This window comes from Xenopus tropicalis, chromosome 6 (genome assembly GCF_000004195.4).
Source record: "Xenopus tropicalis strain Nigerian chromosome 6, UCB_Xtro_10.0, whole genome shotgun sequence".
Lineage (NCBI taxonomy): Eukaryota > Metazoa > Chordata > Amphibia > Anura > Pipidae > Xenopus > Xenopus tropicalis.
In genome coordinates, this window is record NC_030682.2 from 90,035,478 (window position 1) to 90,061,819 (window position 26,342).

Genomic DNA, 26,342 nt, shown 5'->3' on the forward strand with positions numbered 1-26,342 from the left:
TTTGGATATAGGTAAAATTTAGTCCCTGTGTAAAATGTATAATGAAGCAATAGAATTCTTAATGAATCAGTTAAAAGTGAGTGTAGGGCTGACTAGACCAGGGATGACTGACGTAGTTGGCCAGCTTGAATATATTGCAATATATGGACAAACAATCCCTGTTTTGCTTAAAGGGGAGGGCATTTATTGGTAGTTTAATGCAAAGAATGTCTTAATGTCCTATATATGTTGATAATGGGTGAGTGCAGAGGATCTCTTGTTTTTGTCTAATGAAAAGCAGAGTAGCACAGTGAGGTCGGTTTGTGCCATTATATATGTAAAAACAATGTAATATCAGTACAGTTATTAATGCTACTGTACCCTTACTGATTTCTGCAACATCTACATAATTGTGCATTTTTGTAAGAAAACATTTTAAGAGCAGATAAAGTATACAAAATGTTCATCCTTAGTTGTGGTAATTAGTTCTCATTTTCTGAACATAACATAAACATTTTCAGTGTTCAGTGTTAAAGCTAATTATCAATCACGAGCAAAAAGCATTTCAAAATAAAAGCAGAATTATTATCTGTGAGTATATTGAATTTAGAATGACTCGATTAAGCAGTATGCAGGTAATGTAACAATAAAATACAGCTCTGTCCCAAAAGATCAATTTTAAACCATAATAAGGAAAGTTAGGCGTTGAATGGAGCCTTAAATAAAATGGGCTTAAGAGGTAAGGTGTTTAATAAATACTTAAGACTGCTAATCATATTTTATTACACTTTGTCCACTTCTTTATCTGAATAAGTTTAAAAAATATCCTGAAAGCAATTATTAAGGTATGAAACTTCATATCATTGTCGATCTATAAAACTTTTACAACCAGGGCTTATTTGCACAGAGATTACTTCTCAAAAGCTCAGTGCCAAAGACACATGTTAATAAGCTCACAACTTTTAATTAAGCAATATGTATAAGTAGATTCGCATTAAGCTGTGATTTGTGGGCCACTTCATTACAGTGGGTTTCAGCCACCAGACACAAATCCAATACAAATCAGGCTGCCTGCTATATTATCTTTCTTAATGGGAGTTTTCGTTTTATTTTAGAACTGGCTCAAGCCAGTGGCGTATGATTTCTGTTTTATTCTAGCAGTAATGTTTCAATTTAAACCTAAAGAATGTATTTTCAGAATGATCATGCACGTAGAATGTTTACTTCTGATTTCAGTATTGAATATCTTTAGCTGTTAAGTTCCTACAATATAGATTTCAATTGTAAAGGAAATTTAGCATTTTAACAGCATAGGAATATCCGATCCTTAGTTACAAAGGCAATTCATGAATAGAGGATCTTTTTGTTCAAAAGTTCATCTGTACAAGCCTGTGGAGATGGGGATGAAAGGACAACTACACTTTAGAAAGCTGCAGTACCTGATCCATAAGATCCATGAGATGAAGTATATGCTGACAGAACATGTGAATCCTAATTTCATCTGGCTACAAGATTTTGTGCATCCTCAAAGAGGATCAGATATATAATTATTTTGAGAATATATTTCCTACTTTACAACCAAGTTGGGTGTATGTGCCCCTTTAAGTGGCTTGGACTTTGCGGGTATCAATTTGGGGTCTTTCTTCCCACATAGCTACATAATGGAGAAAAGAAAGTCTGCCCAGCAACCACCCAAAGTGGGGGCCATGGCTGCCGGCCAGTGAGCTGGGAGCGTTCCTGGTTACTAGGCAACCCCATGAACTTATCACCATCCCTCCTCTAGTACCTCATGTCAGAAGAAAGTGATTCCTGTCCGGAAAAAGCTCTACAACTTAGAAAAGTCTACCCCCCACCCACCCTTCTTCAAGTGTTCATTCTGTTATTATTGTGATATGTTCTTTTTTATATATCTCATGCCGAGGTTCTTTATTGTTACAGCTTTTATTTGGCGGATGGCAACATCTGACAGCGTAGTCTGGAGATAATTTTGGTGGGTTAAGCGGCTGGTTAGCAGCTTACGGCTGGGGCCAGCTGCAGGAGACTCCTGGTACAGCGGGGCTTAATTCGTGCGTGCCTGCCGGCCCCCCCAGCAGTTGGCATATTTTGTTAATGTTGTTTTTCATATATATGTTTAATAAAAGCTGTAGCCGCTAATTTATCCACACAAATGTCATTATTACAAATGTTTGAGTGGCCACAGTGGCACTCCCAGCTCATCTTGCCTTTTGGCAGCCAAGGATCAGCAAAGCTTTATTGAGGACTTTTGGATGAAAGCCACCCACAGTGTCCTTCAAAGGGTTTTAAGGAACAACTGGAGGTCATTCTTAAATGTAGGGTAATTCCAATGAGCAAGAGATGAGCGGAAATGCTGAATCAGAAGCTGAACGAAGCAGATGCTAAATATTTTAGCTGATATTATTGTAACAGCCCTCATTGCTGGGCAGAGGGGCACATACAGGAACAGACAAAAAATTAAAGAGCATCCGTAGCAATTTGAATGTTGATTGGATGCAATTCCTGCACAACTATTATCACATTATCCATGATGATACTGACATCCTTGCCTGATCGTGTTGTGCATTATTGAACTTTTAAAATCCTATCCAGCCATTTGATACTGACGGAGAGAAAAATGCATGGATAAGAAAATGAGGAGCTAAATCCATACATACAATCTGCATGGATCACCTGGAAGAAATACTGACCTTTGTTGATGAGGATGAGGAAAAGTTTAAAATGCATTCCAGGTTCAACCTTTGGTCAGCCCTCAGCTTGTCAGATAATAACAAGGTTACAAATATAAGAAAACAGTTTCACCCTAACTGACCTTTAAGCTAGGCTTACAGGTATAACTAGAAGAACAAACAAGCATGTGTATGGTTAGCCACACCTACAGCTGCTCCAAGCTCTCCAAAGCAATAAAACCCACTGTTTGGGAGCCACAGGTCTAGAGAGACCTACTGTAGGTATATATGCATTGATTTTGTAGTAGTGAAATTAGAGAAATATTGCATGTACTTCATATGTTGCCGTTAAATAAAACAAAAAGGCAGGGAAATGGTAACTAGAATAACATTTTTATTCCAATACTAGAATTTGATTGAGTAAACAAAGGAAAAGAGCAGTCTTTCACAAAGCACTTTACTTTCATATACTGACGTTTCATATATGAGAAAAAGATTGATAAAACATATACTGATATACACATTAGTTCTTATGGTGTAATATAAGGATATTGTGAAACCAATTATGAGTAATTCTGGTGACTTGCTATTTCATACCATATCACATTACTAATCATTCTGTATTCATTTTAACATTATTTGTCCTTGCATTGCAAAACCATACAGAAGTTCATACCTTAGCTGAGAAAAGCAAAGAGTAAGAAGTATGAAGTATGCAGAAGTATGCAAACCTTATTCACCTTTTTGTAAATCTCGGCTTAGTTTGCATTGCAAGTATGGAAATGCAACAAAGCATAACACACTTCCTGGTGTTTCAAATAATACATGAGAGTCATGACCCCAGTTTTTAACCAATCACAACCTCAGCAAGCTAACTCCACATTTAACATGGGGACCAGAACAAACCGATGATTGGTGATTAGTGATGGGCGAAATGTTTCGCCAGGCATGGATTCGCCGCAGAAAAATTCGCCGCACGTCAAAAAATTGTTACCCGCGTCAAAATAATAGCCGCAGGTGACTAAAATATAGCCCCAGGCAACAAAATAATAGCCGCGCGACGAAAGAATAACCGCGGGCGACAAAAGAATAGCCGCGCAACTAAATAATAGCTGCAGGCGACAAAATAATAGCCGCGCAATGAAATAATAGCCACGGGCGACGAAAGAATAGCCGCGGGCGACAATTTTTTTTTGATGTACGACAGCAAATCTGTCCCATTTCATTGATAAATTCTTGAAACTGTGAAAAAAATTGTGAAATGGGGAAAAATTTGCGAAACACAAAAAAATTACACACGTCAAAAAAATTGGTTGCATCTACATTTCGGAATGACCTCTGGTTGTTCTTTAAAACATAGAAGGATCCTCCAGGGAAGGGACATCTGTCATTGTCTTCTACATGATCTCGAAAAGTTTTAGCTGGCAAACTGTTGGGTTCAGATTTTTGGCCATTTTGTTGCATAGCAAATGTCGAAAAAAAAAATTTCTTCGATTTTTAGCACTAAAAAATCCAAATTGGGGGAAAAAAAATCAGCATTAATAAATGACCATCCCTACTGAGACTACTGTTTGTAGAAATTGTTTTCATTTTAAAATCTTGGGCAGTAAAATAATTTATCTTTTATGCAGGAAATGCAATAACATGGAAATTTGTGCAAAAATGTAAACTAATATGAAGTTTAAGTTTATAACTTAACAATGTGCACAAAAGGCAAGTGCTTTTCATCATTCCATTACATTTACACTGTAGAGTTAAATGGTATATGACTCTGCTAGAAGCAAATTACTTAGCACTTCAACAAACACAGCATGGAGCATTCCAATAGCAAGAGCGGTGCTGAGATGTTCAGCCTCCAGATTTATTAAATAAATCAAGTGATAATACTGTGAGAAGCAATGGGAAAGATCCGCTATGTATTTAAGCAATGTAGTTCTCTCTGTATAAGGTTGCAAGTGGAAGTGTTAAAATGTAAACTTAATGAAATGTAACAGATTATATGCTTCTCCATTTACTGTTCTACTTATCTGATCAGTAAGGATGCTTGGGCAAAAAACGAATCCGTTACCTAAAGGTTAACCAGTAGATTGGTTTTGTCATACTATAACATCTATTTTTCTGAAACTAATGATTTCCTATAACTCTCTCCTTGTCTGTTTTGCAGATCTTTGTATGTTTGGTGTCACTAGAGCTTTCTACACCCATTAGTTCTTAGCAATTAAAGAATAGTGAAAGTTGTGAGCACTTCATATATATAATACATTGTCACTGAAGTTATTTATATAGGGCCCTCCATGAACACAAGTGCACCGTACAAAACATTTTGGCCATGCCCCCTTTTGTGTGCAACATAACCAGCTCATGTTAATCTATAATAAGCAGTTCATTGATTTAATGTGCTAATTAACAGTCAGTCTATTGGGGGTCAGAGGTGTTTGTCCCTGCCTTTACGGAAGAATATTTTCCCAGGCCCGGCACAATACTACCCTCTTGCCCCCCTGATGCAGCCCTGGGAAGTGACCCCAATGAGGGCACTGTGCCATGTGTATGGCAGTGGCAGTGGGTAATTAAGAAATGAAAATGGCAATTGGAATTCTGAAAAGGGCAGTATCTGACGCATGGTGGTTGGATGAGAGTGACATATAGGAGCTAACTTTTGCAAATAGGTGGTGAAGGTGGCACACAGGGAGAGAGGAAACCTACCTGAGATAATGGTGTATCTGAGAGAGAGGCTGGATTGCTTTTGGCACTTGGGGTTGAAGAGACTGACACATGGGGAAAAAGGTAAAAGTTCTGGGATTCCTAAAAGTAGGGGAGAGAATGGCATATACAAAGAGAGGGGGAATGGCACTTGGGATGGGAGGGTAGGAGCTCTGGTGCCTGCCGTTTCTTCTCCTACACAACCTTCCTTACTGCTCATTTGTCTCTGAAGTTTTAGTCCCGGGAAAGCTGCACAGGGATTGGGTGGGTGAAGTTTGAACTTCCCTTCTTCCCATCATTTAACTTGACTGTATCCCACACACTTGTGGAACCTACAAACTCTGGTCCAAAAGTGCCCTTGTCAGAATCAAACCTCAGCAGGGCATGACAGCACTGATAAGAACAATGTGACTGTGCTTTCATTGACAGTATTCATACCTGTCTTGTTTTATCATGCCACTGGTTTCTGGGCTAAAAAAACCAGCAAGAAGCAGTTTTGACTTTTGTTCTATCACAAAGGATAGAGGATAGAGAAGGACAATGAAACTGGCCACACCAAAAATATAATATATGTAAAATAAATTGAAACAATAAGTTGAAAATGGCCTAAAATGAGGCCCCAGCTAAGTTTATCCCCAGTCTAGAACATTAATTAATGCAAAGTAGGACGTTAACAATCAATTACATTACCTTGCATATTTCAGCACAGTTCAATGCATACATAGCTCAGCCTCAAACCTACTCAAAAAGTTGTAGCAACTGAATAGCTCTCTTAAATGCAATATGTTAGGTTAGGTTAACTAGGGTACTCTTCTCATTTGAATCCATCATTAAATAGGCATGTGGAATTGTCCGCCATAATTAGGGACGTGTTCAATAGGAAGTTCAGCCGATCTTTCTGCCATGAAACATTTTACCTGAAGAATTATCAGGCTGGTAGCATTAAAAATGTCTACACTTAAATAGAAATATGTGTTTCCACATATACTGTATTGGTATCAAGTGATGAGAGAATTTTTTCGCAGCGAATTTCCGCATTTCGCCACTGGCTAATTGTTTTGCGAAACTTCCGTGAAAATTTGCAGTGGAAAAATTTGTTGTGTGTCAAAATAAGTTGCGGTTGCGTCAAAATTGGGCTTGATCGTGACAAAAAAGACCGTGGGCGTCAAAAAAAAAATTGCGGGACAAATGCGTTTTGCGAATTTCTTTCACAGATACTTCTGGAAATGGAAATGTAAAAAAAATGGTTAGGAAAACACATGCATAAAACTGATTTACTTTTTACTTTATTTTTAACATCTTAAATAGAAAACCACATTATACTGCATGTAGGAATAATAATAGACTTTGCCTTTAATCAGGCTGCGCCATAATGTTTTTGTTGGATTCTGCAGAATTTAACTGTCAAGAAAAACTAAGATGCATGCTTTTTGGTTTATTTGGCTCCATTTTGAGCAGGTGTTGCAAACGTGGCGTCCCATTCACGCATTTTGAAAGGTGATTTATTTCTATGTAGGTCTCATCTGAGCGTAGCAAGTTGTTTTGAACATCTTGATCCTGGATGTTCTAATCTTAATGGCGCATATAGAATGCAAAGCTAAAAATAAAACAGAACAATCATTAAGATTATGGCTTCTAGAGTATATTTTTGCATGACTTTGTAACTTCTTAAAGATGCAGTGTGATTCTTTTAGTATACAAGTTTAAATGCAATTACATTGGTATTATTAAAAGAAGAACCAAAGGTTAAACTACTGCTACCTCAGGCCGGTGCTCTAGTTAGCAAAAAACTGCAATAGCCAATGGTATTCTGCAGAATCTCTTTCTGCGTGATCCTCTTCCTCTTCGGTGTTTTCTTTTCTTTGGTCATGGGCAGATGCATGCTTCCTCAGAAAAAGCCAGGTCATGGAAGCTTTTAGAGATCAGCACCATCCCGGGGTATCAGGTAAGAGATCAGCTAAGTTACACCAGAATTTTTTATAATTTTGACAGGAGTTTATGGCAGCCTTTGTTATCTGAACATTTAGGGGGCAGATTAGAGCTCACCACAGTGAAATTCTGCCTCTTCCTATTCCTTTCTATGGGATTTTTAGAGGTGTATTTATCAGTGGGTGAAAGAGAACACCATTTTTAAATATTCCTCTAAAAATCCTATAGAAATGAGTAAATTAATTTAGAAACGTAATTTGACTGTGGTGAACTCTAATGTCACACTTTGATAACTCTGCCCCTTAATCCTACTTACACACAGCCACACATTTACGGAACTGTAGGCTTTACCCGGTCACCTCAAATGAATTCTTCAAGCATGAAGAGTTACAGTCAGGTGCTATGGATCCCTTAATAGTTTTGTCCATTCCTTCGCAACTCCAGTTAAATGTTTAACAGTAACTTTCTCCAAATATAAACTTGTCCAGATGTAGACAAAACACTAGACTGACTGATTTTAGCTGTCCCTAATTCGTCTATAAATTATCTTCAAACAGTATCATAAGTATCAGCATTGTGCAAAAAAGTCTACCATTAACTGTCATTTATTAAGTCTCCCTTTTCTGATTTTGGAAACCGTAATGCTCCTTTAGGCAGGGACCTCTTTACCTCTTGTATTGGTTATTGGTTGCTTGTATGTAAATTTGTATGTTTAAAGTATGTACACATGGACTATACGGCACTACGGAATATGTTGGCACTTTATAAATAAGTGATAATAATAATATAATACACAACAGCCATGAATATCCTGTAAATAATATCTATATATTATAAATAGAACTTAATGATGTCATTAGATATAATTGGTTCTTATCATTTGTGTCACATGACTCACTGAAACGTATTAAAAAGTGTATTAAAATAAATAATGTACCCCTGTAAAATATGAGGATATTTGAAGTTATCTCAGAGTTCCATGACCTGTATGAATATAATACAGTGGAAAATGCACCTGCTACTGAGTTCCAATGACTGGATATGAATGTATGGAGGGTGGGAGTGACAGAGGGAACAAAACTGGGGAATGATATAGGGTGGGAAGTGCAGAAGAAGTTAGAGGGAACAAGACTGTAGATTGATTGATGGTAGAGGGTAGAAGCAGCAGGGGGACTGAGACGCAGAGGGAGCACCACTGCAGATGGATGGGTGGAGGGTGGGAGCGTAGATGGAGAACTACTGGAGAGGGACAGAGGGATGGATGGAGGGTGGGAGTGGCAGACGGAGCGTGACTGAAGATGTATGGGTGGGAGCGATAGAGGGTGGGAGAGAAAGTAAGAACTGAGAGGAGGAGGAATAAGGAGCAAGACTGGAGAAGGAGGAGTGAAAGTTTAAAGCAAGGGAGTGGAGGAAGTCAGGGGACAGACTGGAGGAAAAGTTGCGGGGAAAGCACAACTATGGCTGCTGTTGTCTCCTTGCGTTATAAATGGTATGTTTAAATTTACAGTTTGGTCCCATTATGTTGCTCTGTAACTGCTCAGTTTATACTTGTAATATTATTAATACATTAAAGGGGTTATTTACATCTGCAAGTGCAGTGAGCAAATACAATTTTGAGCACAATTACCATGTGTCTTTTTGCTACAGAGCACATTTTGATGCAAGTACTCACGACTGTGGGAAAAAGTGTGGAAGCGCAACTGTGCTTGCAGTCATAAGTGACCTTATATATAACATGAAAGTACATCTCTATACTGCCTTCAACAACATTCATTTGCAGCCTGCAGGCTCATAAGAATATAATATAACTCCTTGTGGATCTGGTGCAATACAGTAACAAAACCAGATGCCAAGAATCAGGCAGAACATTGAAAGATAACAAACCACTAAGTCATACTCGCCTGCATATGATAGTATATAAGTCCCTCCGAATCATGTAGAGGTGCTGTAAAACCTCACGCTCATCCATTTAAGTGTGCAGACACTCTAAGGGGCACATTTACTAATCCACGAACGTCCAAAAGCGTTTTTTTCATAATGATCGTTATTTTGCGACTTTTTCAAGCAGTCAATACGAAAAAGTCGCGACAATTCGCGAAAGTCATAATGGCTATAAAAAAGTTCGCGCAAGTGGTAACGGCTACGAAAAAGTCGCAAAAATACGAAAAAGTCGCAGAATTTTCGTTTTCCAATCCAAATTTTTCCCATTTGGATTCGTGGATTAGTAAATCAGCCCCTAAGTTGCATGGAAGATTTTTACTTCCATGCTCCTTACTTTAGGAATACTCTGTGAAGTTGGACTCTTTGTGATATAATACAAATACTCTATAGGTTCTAATGATATCAGGTTGGAACTCTTACGATTAGAATTTTTTACATTTATTTCTTGCTTTCTGTAAATGTCACCTGTTTTATGCATTATACTTATGTGTTTATAGTCCCTCTGACTTAGCTTGGCTGTATCTATATACATTGTAACTGTTACAACATTCTGGTTGATACATTTTAGCACTTTAATGACATTTTGTTACCATTTGGATTAGACTGGGGATGTAGCCATACTTGCCCAATGTCATTAGTCATAGATTATTGTGGTAATGGTAGACGCTTTGGTGCTGGGTTCTAATTTTTAAGAGGTTTTATGAAATTTTTGTCTGTTTTATTTGTAACCAATAAAATTGTGCCTGATTATTATGCCTAGATGTGGCTCTTTATATAAGTAATATTCTATTATTTACACCGGTCATAAGTGACCCCTTCCGAGTTACATTAGGCGGCACTGAGTTATTTTATTCTATGATTTCTGTCCAGTACTTACTCACATTGCTCTGTGCCCATTTATGTGGCTCGGGACAGAAAACTAAGCTTTTTGACAATGTACTTTGCTTCTTGGCCAGTTATATTGCCCTGAACACATTTGTAGCATTTCTTGGCTCTGGTTTAATTTTCTGTAAGTTGGTGTAGAATGTGTTTATACATACACTGTGGCTGAAACCATTACCTTAGCTTGTAGTTTTCTTCCTTTCCCTTAAGTCCAATTTGTTGAATTCTTCCTCTGCTGCTTCCATCCTGTTAACATGTTTCTCCGCAGCATTGCTTACCTCGTTAGGTAAGATATTACTTTCATTAATGTCACCAAACATCTTAATTACAAAAATATAAAGTTAATATTTGTGTTCAAAGAAAGGATTTTTTTCAGGTAGGGGAAATTATTGCTATCTAGATAGAAGAAAAAAAACATTTTAAGTGCTAAACAATTCTGCCAAAAAACTTTTATAGTTCAAAAACCTATATCTTTGCACCTTTATAAAGCACCAAACCCCCCCAAACTATAATTAGACATCCCACTAAATTCAAACCCCACAATATAAGATTTTAGATTGCAAACTCTGTTGAGAAAAGCCCTCTTTATTTCTGTATCGATCTGTATATGTATGCAATTTGTGTGTTATACAACCCTTTCTAAGCAGAAGGGGGCTGGAAAGACATGAATATAAATAGCATTTGTGATTGTTTAGGAGAAAGCCAGATATATGTGACCTTCAGGGACTCAAAGTACAGATTTTTCTTTTCAGAGGAACCAGATCTGGGGTTGATGGCAATGGATACCTGATCTCAGAGTTTGGACCCAGGACACCTGTCCTCTTCCTATGATTCTGAGAATTATTCAGAAAGCTAAGGTGCCCCTGGTTGACGTGTCTTCATTAGATGTAATTAAAACCTTCTTGAAGACTACCATGTGCAGGTCTGTTACTGGTTCAAGGCCCCTTCATACATCTAGACTTATGTGGGTCCATGGGCCCTCATGGCATGGAGGTTAAGCGACAGGTGCCACAGGGCTTATTCAAGGAAGTAAGTCAGACACCCCTTAAATAAAGAAAATCTTCTACTTACAGCCATTAGACAAAAAGACTTTGGAAGCTTTCTTTGCCTATAGCCCATCCTGCCTGCAATGTTACTATGTGCCAAAATGCCCCAGTGGCTGCCTGCAGTAAGCGTATTTATATACTGGCGCAGGTATATCAATAATGATGCCACATCAAGTCAGGTACGGTTCAGGTTGGGAGCAGGTATATTAAGGTTGGGTAATTGTTTGAATTATTCTGGCATAAAATAAATAACACACTTTAGAAATAGACTTATTATTGATGGGTAAACCCGTACTGTTTCACTTTGATGAAAAATTACCGAAATGCGTTTGTCGCGGATACCACAAATTTTTTTTATGCGTGCGATAATTTTTTACTTTTTTTCTCGCTCAAAATACATTTGATTGAGAATCAATTACGTCATTAAGCATGATGGGCAACTTGTGCTTTTCCATGCAATCAGTGGCGCGTAAAACCATTTCCACTGTGCCAAAATGTGTTCTTCCTGCCTTCCATTTTGAATTGAGGCCTGCTCTGCCTATTGACACAGGGGAACCCTGGAAACGCTGTCAACTCCAGACCAGGAGGCCATTTTTGGCACACAGTTGCATCTATTTTGGCAAATTAGATGTAATTGTGTTGGCACAAATGGATCAAGGGAATTGCCTGTTTGTGTCTGGGGGAAAAAATATCTATTGTTTAAAATTTGAAATGGTGCAATAAACTAAGTTTGCAGATTTTTAGATCTTACTATTTAATAAATAATTATAATATTTTTGTTCTTGCAGAAAAAAAACCATGGGGTAGAAACAATATTCAGCATTTCTCAGATACAGTATATGACTAAAGCTTTTGAATGAAAGGCTGTCAGTTTAAATCTAAGAGGCTAATTTGTTTACTAACAATATTTTACATTTGTATTTTATATTCTTTAGGAAATGACATGAAATAGCAATAAAGTCATTGTTAAGTATTCTACTGGGGGATATAAATGGCCCTTGGTAACACTGTTCATATCTCTTAACATAATTCAAGAATATTTTCCCGAGGACTATGCTGAATATGTAAAAATCTCTTGTAAAATGTGGATAAGCTGAATGTTCTGTAAATGTAATTTACCATCACTGTCAATATTTTCAGTGCATATAAGCCAATATATTTCCTTTAAATTTTAGCTCAGCATCCTTTTTATATGCATTCATGGTAAACTATACAAGTCATATTTTAGGCAAGAGTTAAAGTAAATGTCTATGATTATATAAGATCAATATATCAACACAAACCATTTCCCTTTCTCAGTTCTCCTTGTAGGAAAAATACCTAGACATGTGTGATAGATTGCAACTGCCATCGTTCTCTGTATTACTGGCTAAAAAAATAGTCAGCAACCTGAAACAAAAGAAGAAAACGAGCTACGCCTTTGCATTTATTCTCTAGCCTCTCTAATATATTTAGCTAGAAAAACTTTGAGTGCAGTATATTGCTGTTACTTTTCCTTCTTAACTATTAAGTACAATTGCCACCTAAGTGCAGATATAGAGAATCTTGGGTTATAGTAACAGGACTGAATCATTTTTTTCATCATGAATCATCATGAAAATGGAACAGAGGACCAATCCCATGAAAAGTAGCTGCTGTACTTTTTCTTTATTGTACTTGTTTCATTGCAAAGCAAAGCCATTTTATATCAACTTGACCTTTCTTATTTTCTACCTATGCCAGAACTCCATATTGTTCTCAATTTATGCCCTAGGCCAGGGATCCCCGACCTTTTTTACTCTTAATGCAGACTCAGATGTAAACAATATTGGTGAGCCACACAAGCATAAAACAAAATTATTTGGGAATGCCACATAACAGCTGGTGATTGGTGATTGGCTATTTGGTGACCATATGTGGACTGCAAGCTTGCAGGAGGCTCTGCTTGGAGTAAAACTGCATCTCTAGGCTTACTTGCCTCCAAGCCAGAAATTTTCAAATGGGCACCTACTTTGAAGACATTGAAAGCAACATCACAGGCGGTAATAAGTAACATGTTGGTAATGAGCCACTGGTTAAAGGATCACTGCCCTAGGCCTTGGCATTTATTTTTTCTTTCACAAAGCAGCCGCAAAAATTTGCTATGACAAAACTGAGGAAAAAGAGTTACAGCCACATAAAAAAAGTTGCAGTCAAGTCAAAAGAAAATTTCCTATGTCAAAAATATTGTGCTGTGGCCGTATTTCACAAATTGCATAATAAGTGACATAAGTCTGGTGAACACAATTAATATATAAGGACTGTTATTAGAAGCCTAATATGCACTCAAAAGTTATTGTCTTCAGTGTAAATAATAATGCCACTGGGATATTTACTAAGTATGACAAATCCAGCTACAAGTACCAGTGTATTCCTCTTCATCTAACCCAGGAAACTTAAGCCATTAAATCCTCATCTTTTAATCATTAAAATCCAGCTGCCTAGCACTGTTGCAAGTGCCAGTAATCTACAAGAGCCATTTTACAAATTATTGACCTCTAATTCATATCAGGCACAACTATTTATCAAGGAGGCGCAGCCCTAATAATTCTTTACTTTGGGCTGTCATGTTTTTCACGCTAAAGTATAACTAATTTTTATTGCCATTAGCAGCCAAAAGAAAACAGATTTATGTTGGCTCAGTGAAGGATTCTGTCTGTTCAACAGCTGAGGAATAAGAATACTGTAGCTAGTATAACATGCTTTTAAAGCTTGCTAACATCCAGTTTCCCAAAAATGATACTTTAAAATGCTCTTCATATATCAACAGTTAGTCACTGACACCCATGCATTTGGCACAAGAAAAAAAACACAGTGAAAAAACACTCATTGGCTCCAAGGCATTTGGCAAATTTTGAAAATTTTTGTACATTTTTTTTGCGAAGTAAAACCGGGCAGTTTCTCTCATCACTAATACAGGCCTGTTCTGTGGCTCAGAACTGTAAGCTGAAGCATATGAACTTATCCATCCAGTATCCTTAAGCCTCTGTTGACCTGGTCAGCCATAGATATCCACATGGTTAATGTACCCTGTAGTGATGTACACATTTTTTTGCCAGGCATGGGTTTATGGTGAAAATCTCCATTTTGCCATCAGCAATTTTTTTCACAAAGCTGTAGTAAAAATATTGCAGGACAAAAAAGAAAACAGAGAAAAATTGCCCATTGAGTTGTGGTGTAGGAGAGAGAAACACCCATTGGCTTTAGTGTATTTACAGTAAAAAAAACTTGAGAAGAATGCCCATTGCTTAAGTCACGTGTGGAAAAAAATAGTCACACAGTAGCCGTGAAAAAACACCAATTATTTTGATGGAAAATAGGAAAACCATTCAAACACTGGAAGAACATACAAACGTCTGGCAGATTGTACTCAAGCTGAAATCAAACTGGGGATCCCAGTGCTGCAAGGCAGACGACTGAACCACCATATGCCTGAATGCTATGGAATGGGAGACACTTATGTACTGAACCTTTTACAAATTCTAAGCAGAATATGCTAACAATTCCTGAATCATAACCGTCTTTTCTCCGCATTCAGTTCTAAATAACATTTAAACCGTTTATTCCTGAATAATGCCAAAACATAACATTTCATTGGAAATGATGTAACCTTTGGAGAAGATTACGATTTTACTTTTTGCTAGCATTAATTTTTTCACATTAAATTAACCAGTAAAAATGAAACAAAAAAGATCGAAGCTAATTCCATTACTGTGTGTGTGTGTGTGTGTGGGGGGGGGTGTAGGGGGGACACACACAACCCTGAAGCTTCTCCCTCAGAAGACTAAGAAACTAATTTGTATCTATTAACGAAACATGGATGTGCTGGGCAGTTTAAAACCAACGAAACCTGGGGCTAAAATGACATTGCTAATTACGTGACCTACTATGTCACCTGTTATTAAAGTGAAACTATCTATTAATGCCGATGGTGAGACATTGGGAATAAGCCTGCATGTAACAAGACAAATACAACAGTTGACATGCTTCATTTGATGCCCTTTAATCAACTTCTGTTCATTTAGTCTTTTGCTGCAATGGTTTTCATGTAACAGAAAGCTGCCTGTAGTTGTACATTTTCAGTTATGTTGAATATGCAAGTCTTTCATATCATGTTGTTTTCCTTCAGCAGTGATTTGTGTTGAAGAAACAAGACACCCTTTTAAACAGATTATGAAAACCACATTTCCCCCCCGAGAAAAACTGAGTTCTTTCCAGTTCTTTGTACCTTGTAGGGAATTAGTGTTAAATTATACATTAGTTCTCTTTATTAGGATGCCTTCACAAGATGTATTTTGCTTTGCATTGGACAGACCCAAACAATATTTGACACTGCTCATGTTGAGATTTAAGTTATTCAAGCCAACATTACTTCAAAAATACTCTTTATATACAGTAGGATTGATTTTCAGCTATACTACTGAATAAGATGTGACTGAATATGCTACAGCAATTACATTACATTCCAAAATTTACAAACAAATTGTGGGTAATTATGAGGTAACACCTACAACCAATACATTTCCAGTTGTACATATTGTGTTTGGATAAGCAGTTTAAGCAGGAATCTCCAGAAGTTACTTTCCTTGATCATATCATTGATCCTTTTGCCTGTGGGAATTATTTATACAACAGTGGTAAGTGACAAATTTTGCATCTCATTTTACATACCACCAATTCCCAATGATATAGTTACAGAGTTAAGTTGGGTTGAAAAAAGATCATCAAGTTAAATCCTTACAAACAAACCCTAGTGCACACACTTAGACCCATAACAACCTATCTATACATTCACATACATATACTCTTTATATATATATACCAACAGCAATGCTAATTGTATATTTTAGTATCACAATAGCCTTGAATACTATGTATGTTCAAGAACTCATCCAGGCCCCCCTAAAGAATCTGCCATTACAACATCACTAGGAAGGGCATTCCACAACCTCACTGCCCTCACTGTGAAAAAAACACCTATGTTGCTAAAAATGAAAGTTCAATTTCTTTAATCTAAAGGGGTGACCTCTGGTGCGCTGGTGCTTTGTTTACCTTTACATGTTGAAGTCTCTTTCTCATTTATTCCCGAGTGACCCATGCATCAATAGTTATATTACTAGAACTGGATCTATTAAAAAGGAAACCATTAGCTGGCTCCTCAGTTGTGTAGACAGATGAGAATTTCTGCTTTTTCCCTGTTATCATCAACCAACTGACTCCCCTGTGATAATAAGTGTCCCACCCATTCTTGATTCATTTTTTTTTACTATTTACATATTAAAAAAGTAATGTTGTATTCCTTTTACTCCTAGCTGCAATACCCCTTTCCATCTCTATTGTAGCTTGCCTGATAGCTTTTTTGCATGCTTTATTGGCTTCCTTGTACCTGATGAAAGTTTCTGCTGTCCCAGCTAACTTGAATGCTTTAAAGGTACGTTTTTTCTTACCAACCTCGACACTAACACTTTTATCAAACCATAAAGGTTTTGCTTTATGATGTCTTTCCTCGCTTACAAGGGGAATATACTGACATGTGTACTTGTTACTTGCAACATTTTAAAGATATTCCATTTTCCTTCTGTGTTTAACCCTGTGAAATGCCTTTTATATTGTAGAGATGCCCTAATACTATAGATAAGTTATCACATCTAAAATTTAGACGTTGCACTGGCTATTAACAGCCTTTTGATGGCTATACACAATAGGTAGGTATATGCAGGGTAGCATGCCCGTTCTAGACAAGTACATGAAAAAACACTGTACTGCAGTATTAGTCCAGATGAACATTTCGGTAATGGTTCATATTGACAAATGGTGTATCACATGGTGTTGTGCATGTTTTTATAATACAGGGACACTAGCTTCTTTGTACACATATATGCTGTATGCTGTGGACTTTTAGTAGCAACTTTATATGGGCACTAATATACCTTTTCAGCCTCATCTGACGAATTGCATGCACGAACTCTCTGAAACTACCATCAGCCTGGACCTAGCTGCAATTCCAGGATTCCCTTAGCAGGTTACAAATATATGCATTTGCTGGTAATACTTTTATTATACAATATGAATACAAAATTGGATACAGACTATTAACTTTTTTTCCAACGGTTTGTTACCCACAAAATTATTATAGCAGAGAGGTCTCTCCAAATATGTGACCATTTTATGGATTAGGATATTTTGAATGAACTGCAATTAAAGAATAAGATATTTACTGAGAGGGTTGACTTAATTGCCCTTTATCATTTTTTCACCATTGTTATGTTCAATTGTTTAGACACATATTTAGAGTTTATAATAAATGATCCATAACAAAATAATATCATAATTGCAAATCTGCTTGGAATTTATGTTGACATGCTGATTTATATAAAGATTAGTTTAAAATGTATCCATATTGATACATAAACGCGCAAAGTGTTGACAAAAAATCGCAAAGCTCTGCCCGGCCGACCCCCACGGTGGGGGGTGCCCGATCGATCGGGAGGGGAGCGAGGCTCGCCCAGGGAGCCTTCCAGGTCGACGTGCACGGAGCTCGCCAAAGCAGAGCTTTGCGATTTTTGCACTAAGTGTCAACCTCTCCTTGCTCATCTGCCGGGACATGCCTGGGAAGCGTAGCATTAGAGCGCCGTGCGCGTTTCTTCCTCATAATAAAGTATGAGGATATCATTCTAAGATATTATTATGTTTTGTATTAAATTGCTACTTGTTTCATCTTTTCTACATGCACTTGTGCTTCACAGAGCCTCCAGAGAAATTGCGCGGCCCAATATAAGTTATTTTTCTCCCCCCTCAGGAACACAAGTTTATAGTATCAACATTTTTACCCATGCTCCTTGTATGGCACTACACAAAAGATCAACTAGCAGATAGATTTTTCGGCCACTGAACCGCCCATCTCCTCTACCATCGCGTTACCCTATTTTGACAGGCGCGCATGCGTGCTGGCAGCAAGGGGGATCGAGATGAGTGCGTAAGAAAAAGTGCATAAAGAAGCGGACTGTTGGGGGACAAGGGCACAAAATAGGGGAGTAGAAGAGGCATGTGCCTAGCACCCACTCAGTATTGCGCCCCAGGCACATGCCTCTTCTGCCTACCCCTAGTTCCAGCCCTGCTGATAATCAATATATTTTTATAGCAAATGTCTTGTTCCCAAAGTTTAGGGCCCAGTGATCTTGCCATGGGGCCCAATAACCAGTCATTCCATATATATATATACATACAGTATATATATATATATATATATATATATATATATATATATATATAGTTCAATGAATTCATGAGCTAGTAAGTATATTGTGGTGGTCAGTCAACTGTCCCTGCCAAGCTGCACTGAGTTTTCATTGCTTGAAGTTACATATGTTTCTACATAGGTTCTATAGTTTTTAAGTAAGTGTAACCTGTTTTTATGTAAGTTACATAAGTTTCTACATAATTTACACAAGTTAGGTAAGTTTGTGCAACCCAGTCGTCCCCCCACCAGTCAACAGTTGACCTGGCCCATGACAGCAGTGTCCCCTGTAACCCCCAAAGGCAGTCCTGGTGCTACACTGTGTAAATATAGCAGAGGGTGCTTACCTCAACAATAGCTCCATTTGGTAGCCTGAGGAACTGACGATAGATTTCCCGAAAGCCACTGAGATGAATAGTGTAAATCAGTACATGTGTAGTAATGTCGTCATCTTGATATTGGGTATCGGGTGGTGCAAAAATCTTGTTGGCAGGAATGTCTTTCCAAATATAGTCATAGACTGTTACCTTTACAGGAAAAAATATCCCAAAATGATCAAACATATTAATCAAAGACTAAGGTGGGCATTTACAAACATTTTTTTTTACGATTTGGATTTTGTTGTGCTAAAACTTAAAAAAGTTGCAGAAAAAAATTGCGACTTTTTCAAGATTTATTGTGCAACAAAATATTCCATGTAAAACCTGCCATGACATGAAGTCAACTTTCTTTGCTTTAAATTTTTTGGTTTTTGGATTTTTGACACTGGCTTTTGCAGGACAAAACAACAAAAGTTGTGGTTATTGTGCAGCAACTCAAAAAAGTCAGTTTTCATGACTTTTTCACAGCATTTTTGCTGCTTTTTCAGTTCAGATTTTGATAAATGCCATTACTGAAAACCAATTTCAAAAAAATAAAAGTGAGAAAAACTCAAGTCTTAGTAAATCTGTCCCTAGGGGAAGATTTGTCAAAATTCAAGCTTGCATTTCTTAGCAATTCGGGAAAAAACACAATGAAATAACATGAACACAAATAAACTCAAGAATCTTTTTCAAAACAAACAAATTATTAAAGAAGATGACCCCCTGAAAATTCGCATTATAAAAGGCAGCAACTAAAAACTGTCAAGTTTCTAAATAAGTTGACGGGAATTTTAAAGAAGAAGGAAAGGCTAAGTCACTTGGGGGTGCCAAAATGTTGGGCACCCCCAAGTGACTTTAATCACTTACCTTGTACCCCGGGCTGGTGCCCCTGTTAGGAGAAAACCGCACCAGGTACCTGTAGCGATCGCTTCCTCTTCCTATGCGCAGTAGAGTGAAAAGCCAAACTTTAACAAAGAAGTCGGCTTTTCACTCTACTGCACATGCGTCGGCCCAGGGATTTTACCAGCAGAAGAAACACGGAAGAAGGAAGTAGTGATGAGCAATTTTTTTTTCCAGGCATGGATTTGTAGCGAATTTCTGCATTGGTGAATTGTTGCGCGAAACTTCCGTGACACATGGAATTTTTTTGATGCGCATCAAATTGCCCGTGGTCACTTCAAATTGGGTGCGGTCATGTCAAAATTGGGCGTAGTCGCGTAAAAGAAAACATGGGCAACAAAAAATTGATGCAGGCAACAAAAAATAGACATGAGCGACAAAAAATTAGACGCGGGTGAAAAAATTAGACATAAGCGACAAAAATCAGTAAATCAGTACATGTGTAGTAATGTCGTCATCTTGATATTGGGTATCGGGTGGAGAAAAAATCTTGTTGGTAGGAATGTCTTTCCAAATATATTCATAGACTGTTACCTTTACAGGAAAAAATATCCCAAAATGATCAAACATATTAATCAAAGACTAAGGTGGGCATTTACTAACCTTTTTTTTTATGATTCGGATTTTGTTCTGTTTGTTTGTTTGTGCTAAAACTTGAAAAAGTTTGTTCTGCAACATCTAGAGACATGATGTTACTAAAGGCTATGTAGATTTTGGTGCTACTGACAGCACTTGATTTAAAAAATTCACATTGTTGACATAGCCATAGTGTAACAGCTACATATACACACACATTAAACTCTTTGATATATTGGTCATTGCAAACAATGCAAAAGGTGGGGATCAGTAAGTTATATTAGAATAGAAGAAAAAGAAATTGACAGTATTAAAGACAGATTCAGCGAGAGAGACGCCGAGTGCAACATAGAAAGACAGAGACAGAGGGTTAGATTAAGGAAATAAATCCACCAATACTGACTTGCCAAGAGGGGCAATCTCCTGAGTATTTACCTTAAAATAAATCAGGGAACAAAAGAGTTTTCTCGCATTTTCGTAAAGTAGAATTTAATCTTCTGACATAAAAAGTAATATGCTAAACCTGATGGTCAGGATTAATTTTCAGCAGGGGAAAAATAATTAGAATCACACTTTCCTGTTGAAGGGAGTGAAAATGTAAACAATGCTTCCCTCCAGGCAAGTGCTTTATCAAGTCGACAGATGCATTTGAATTTCCATGGGTGGGGGACAAAATAGGTTACGTGTCATTTTAATAGAAAGGCCCAACCACCAAGACGGACTGCAGACTTTATCAGTTGTGCTGTTTCCAATGAATTCAAAATAGCCCGTATCAAAACACAGCATTGTAGCTTGTTGAGATTTACACATTTAATTATTGGGAATGCTAGCATTTTAAAAGCAGCGAGAGTTCACTAAACTTTCCTCTAAGCTTACACACACACACACACTATTCCCTTGTGGTATCTGTGTGTTACATTTGGAATGCATTAACCTTTTTGAATCCACCTTGATGTGCCGATCACTGCCACGTAAAACTACAAGAGTTGGAGGTCAGTAAAAAGTAAAAGAGACAGAGAGCGAGAAATAGAGAGGGAACTCTAAGCTGAAATATGATTGTTGCAAAATTGTTTTTGCAGGTCAGCAGGTGTACCTATGGCATTGCATGTGCTTTTCACAGTTGTCAGTATTGCACAGCATACAGTATTATTTCATTAAAAATGTTTGCAGATATTCCCATCTCTAAATATGTGCATGTGTTTTGGGGATTATGTATACAAATGATAAATTCTTATTGTCCTCTCTTGTTTAATAATACAAGTATGGGATCTGGAAACCCATTATTCAGAAAGCTCTGAATGATGGGATGGCCATCTCCCATAGACTCCATTTGTAATCAAATAATTCATATTTGAAATGATTTCTCTTCTCTCTGTAATAATAAAACAGTAACTTGTACTTAACCTCCTTATCTGAAAAACTCCAGGTCCAGAGCATTCTGGATAACAGGTCCCATACCTGTACTAATATCAATGACAAAGACACTGTAGTATAGCTAAAGTCCTTTTGCTTTAGTATGACTTTTTTTTTTTTTACACATAACGTTTGACTATCTGTCTTCTCCAAAAATTTGGATAAATATTAATATGCCCCTTTCTTATTACCAAATTAGTTATCTTTCAGCACAAACTCTCCGTCTCCCAACAAATCTGTCCTGTTTTCAAAAAAGTATATAAAACTTTGCACTGCATAACTGGTTGCATTTTCTTTAGCAGGAAACATTTTACTGTACATAACTTCTGCTCATTTGCTTGAAGGAATTGTGACCTTTTCCTCTTTCCTTCATGTCACTGATATTTTTACATTTCCTTGCAAGGGCTGTCTTCTTCTACATCATGACACAACAACAGTTCAATTGAGTTGACATCAGAATGTTGACTTTTAAGTAGTTCCAAAAACAGAAATTTTGTGTGCTTCAATCATTCTGTTCTAGATTTAGTTGAATGATCCGGGCTTCTATGCTTAATAGTAGGCATTCGGTTAAGCTTAATCTATGAGTTAATAAAAACAGAAATTCCAGTTTGCTTTCCAGTTTTTTTAAAATATAAAACTGGCAAAAGATCCACTACCATATTGTCTGTCCATTTAAGGGCGTTGCTTACATTTACATGAAATGTCACAAATATCATATTTGCAGTTGGGTAGCAATGAGGAGCACACCTTTTACAGTATCAAGTAGCAAGGTGTAAGTAAAAATTGAAATATAGATTTAAAAAATCTCAAGCAAGACAGAGACATCCTCGATGCCCAGAGAACGAAATAAAAGAAACAGTTAAAATGCTTAAAATTGGGGAAATCACAGGGACCCGATCGGTTTCAGCGCAGAATTTTTAACACTACAACACTACAAGGTCATTCCCTATGGCACACAGCAAATGATGCTAGAATTATCCTACTGCAAAAAGTAAACAGGAATCCCACAGAACCAGCCTTATACAGACATAGGTCAGGACTTGGACACCTTTACTAAAATAATGGCATATAGGCTCCAAAGAATTCTTCCAAGAATACAAACCAAAAACCAGGTCAGCTTCCTTAAAACTAGACATCCAGTTAGAGCCCTTCAGAAGATTATAGCAACACTATTCCAACGTAATCTAGAGAAAAGACAACATGGCATGTTTCTTGCCTTGACGAAAATAAAGCATTTGTCATGATCTCACACATGCACCTTTGCAGACTTTTAAAATTCCAACATTTTGGTATTCATATGTTCAACATTTTTAAAGCACTTTACACCTCCACAAGCAGACAACTCATAGTTAATGGCCTTAATTCTGATACTTTCCAATCAAAAAAGAGCAAGACAGGGCTGTCCTCTCTCCCCCTCTTATTCAATATAGCCATAAACCCTCTTATCCAACACATTTTGTCCCAGTTTCCCGGTATTGAAATAGGCCAAACCACAAAAACTTGTAGCATTCACAGACAACATTATGCTGTTCATTAACAACCCCTCCTAATATATCCCAACATAACTGCATCTTAAATCTCTTTAGAAAGTCAACTAAATCTCTTTAGAAGTCAACATCAGAGAATATCAGTTGAGAAAGAAATGTTTTTACTTATTCCCTATGAAAGGTTGAACCTGATGGACTTATGTCTTTTTTTAACCTAACTTACTATGTAATTATTGAGGAAATACAGGGTTATTGAAAATAGCTCACAGTACAAAGTTGATTCAGGGACTGGGCCTATTGCCATATTGGAGTCAGGAATAGTGAGGAGCAAAAATTTACAAAACTGCTGAAAATTTTTCTAAACGGTGAAAAATTTGGGAAATGCCTTTGTTGTGGCTACCGCACAACAATATAAACATGTGCAACAATTTTTATACTCATCCAACTTTTTTTTACATGCACACAGCTTTTTTCTCACTCCAAACACATTACTGAATGGGTGTTCTTGGATTTTTTGTCATGGCAAATTTTTTAAACAGGTCAGACTGGAGTAAACCAATCAGGAAACCTTCTTTAGTTTCACAAGTATTAACCACAAACACATGTCTCACAGTTCCTCTTCCCTTAAGTCTCCAGGATCCCTTTCTCCTACAGTGTCTGAGCTTTATCCAAGCTACAGCTTTTCTACCTGTCCTACACACTAACAATCCCTATCTAGTGCACTATCATCATGGCGGCTCTGCACCAAAAATCTGCCTCCTCTTGGGGACCCAAGCTATCCATGCTAGCTAGCTCTCATTCCTAGAATGAGCTACTTCAACTCCTACCCTCTCTGTGTAATCTAGCAGAGGTATGGGAGGCCCACATGATTTTGCTCAGTTTCGTCTGGTTTTCTGCTGATCTTCTCCAGACCAAACCAAAAAGAAGTGCACAGTAATGCACTGCCTTGTATAGTAGGCTTGGCACCACCTGCTGACTGGGCCTGCACATAGTTTTAACAATTTACATTAATGAAATACATTCTTTATTTTACCCCTTTATATCTCTTATTCAGAAACACTCAGATAACAGATCCAATACCTGTATGCATATATAAAGAGGTTCCCCATTATAATTCTAGATTCACTATCACACATTGTTGATTTTATTTTTAGATCTTTGTTAAATGGCGAATCATATCGCAGGGTGCATTGCTAAGAGTTTGTCATTATTTGATCTTAATAAGTGTTATAATAATGTAAACATGTGTTGACATGATTTTTATTCTCCTGAGTAGTCTTGTCTATTGGGGTGTGGTAATTTTACAGTAGCACACCACGTGTTTCTGTTGTTTTTGCCATTTTTGCAAGATTTCTTCCTTGCCATATTGTTATAGAGTTGTGCTGACTACATAATAAACCAGTCTCCATGGGTGTCAACATGAATCAGTGGTCCCAAGGGAAGAATATCAGAAAATAACATAAAACAATTTATTCCCTTGTGGGAGCAATGTGTAGTCAGCCTCTGAGGTGTGAGTTCCTTGCCATCCTTCCCTTCTCTGTCATGGATTTCATCATCAGGAGGGAGACTAACCAGAGCTCCATGTCTAGCACTGTATGGTGTCTTCTGCTCTCCCTGAGGGAAGGTTGACCGAATTGTTCTTTAATGGTAGGCTGCAGAAGATTCATTCAGAAAGCCTGCCTCATTACTCCTGTTGATCCCTTCCAGAGGGCAGCTGTCATTAGTTGGAGGTCTGAAGAAATACAGAATTTCATGTAATGTTTTTTAGAAATTGTGGATATGTCATATGAATTAGATATGACTGGCAAGACTGCAGTCAAAAATGAATGGATACTTCAAAAGTAAAATTAACGTGTTAACAATATTCCACAATACTAGGGGCACATTCTGCTTTCCGTTAAGTGCAGATAATAAAAGCACTTGTCTACAGGGATTACTACAAAAGCATCCCTTTATTTCTCCTTTGAGATTGTACAGATGCTGTGTAACACATCACATCAAATAGAAATGGCACCACATAATATGTTATAAACTACATGGTGTGAGGTAGGGGCGTATTCATTGTAAAGGATGTTTGCCTTATAACCACATAGCTTTTTTTTATCTGTACCACAGTATATAACACATACATTAGAAAAAAATCACTGTAAGCGTATGGTTGTTTTTATTCAAATAACATTATTTAATTCTCATTATTCTTTAAAAAAAAAAATCGGCTTTCCTGGAGGAAAGCACAATTACAGGAATCACATGTGAAAGGATAATTTACAATTCAGCCAGATTGGTAGTGACTGCTGATCTGGTATACTTCAGAATGATGACTGAGTGACAGGGGAAGGTGAAAATGCTTTAATTGGGTAAGCCTGTTAATATGTGGCCTCCGGATAAAAGACTTCCGCTTCCTGCACTCTCAGTGTCTTGGCAATAAAACTGTAAATGTGCAGATACGGCTACTTAAGGCAGTCATGTTTTACACAAGTTTCTTTACAGAGTCCTGGAGGTGAAGAAAACATGAGACTTCAGAAACAACTCGTTACATATTTTAGGGGAATATAGATAACTGAACCACATTTTATTTAAGTACAAATTGCGACAAAGGAATCAGTTTCAAATAATTACCTCCCACTGTGCAGTGGTCAAGTTTCCATGGCTAACGTGAGCTATGGCTTTGCCTGTGTTCTTTTAAGTATTAAATTTATGACAAATGACAGAACTCATTCACAAAGCCATTTACATGGAAACAAGAATTTGTGTTGCAGGGGGAAGTTTTGCTATTACATGACTGCCAATTTACTCTACTAGAATAAATCAATGGCGAAAGCTAGGAAATATGTTTTTGTCACCTGCAAACATTACACCTGTGTGAGCCTTGTTATGTGATTTTGATTTGCCAAAAGTGCCCTAAGTTTTTCCAGTCATGTTTGATAACAAACTTCCTAAATCTAAACCATTTTGGGTTCAAAGCTGCAGAACTTAAAAGAAAGGGAAGTATTACAACCCATGTAATCTAAAAGGTTTCCTGTCATGCATTTATTCGTCTCATTGAAAACACATATGGTAAAAGTTAAATGCAAATTCATTTCAGTCTGATATAAAAAACTGCTTGCCTCACCGCAAAGCAAGCAACAGTGCCATAAAATGTGAAGCCATTCTCTGTCTCTAACTAGAGAGAAACAGAAAAAGAGATG

General features: G+C 37.3%; 1 protein-coding gene across 1 annotated transcript in view; it reads right to left on the reverse strand.

Annotated features, from left to right (window-relative positions):
* Positions 1-6,629: 6,629 nt before the first annotated feature.
* The window catches only part of LOC101732008, a 76,399-nt gene continuing 56,686 nt past the window's right edge, over positions 6,630-26,342 (reverse strand). Inside the window, exons 11-13 of the mRNA XM_031904472.1 lie at positions 18,764-18,943; positions 10,294-10,435; positions 6,630-6,960 (exon numbers count right to left, since the gene is read on the reverse strand). Coding sequence (XP_031760332.1) covers positions 10,295-10,435; positions 18,764-18,943 — 321 coding nt within the window. The 3' untranslated portion in view covers positions 6,630-6,960; position 10,294. The remainder of the gene's footprint in view (positions 6,961-10,293; positions 10,436-18,763; positions 18,944-26,342) is intronic.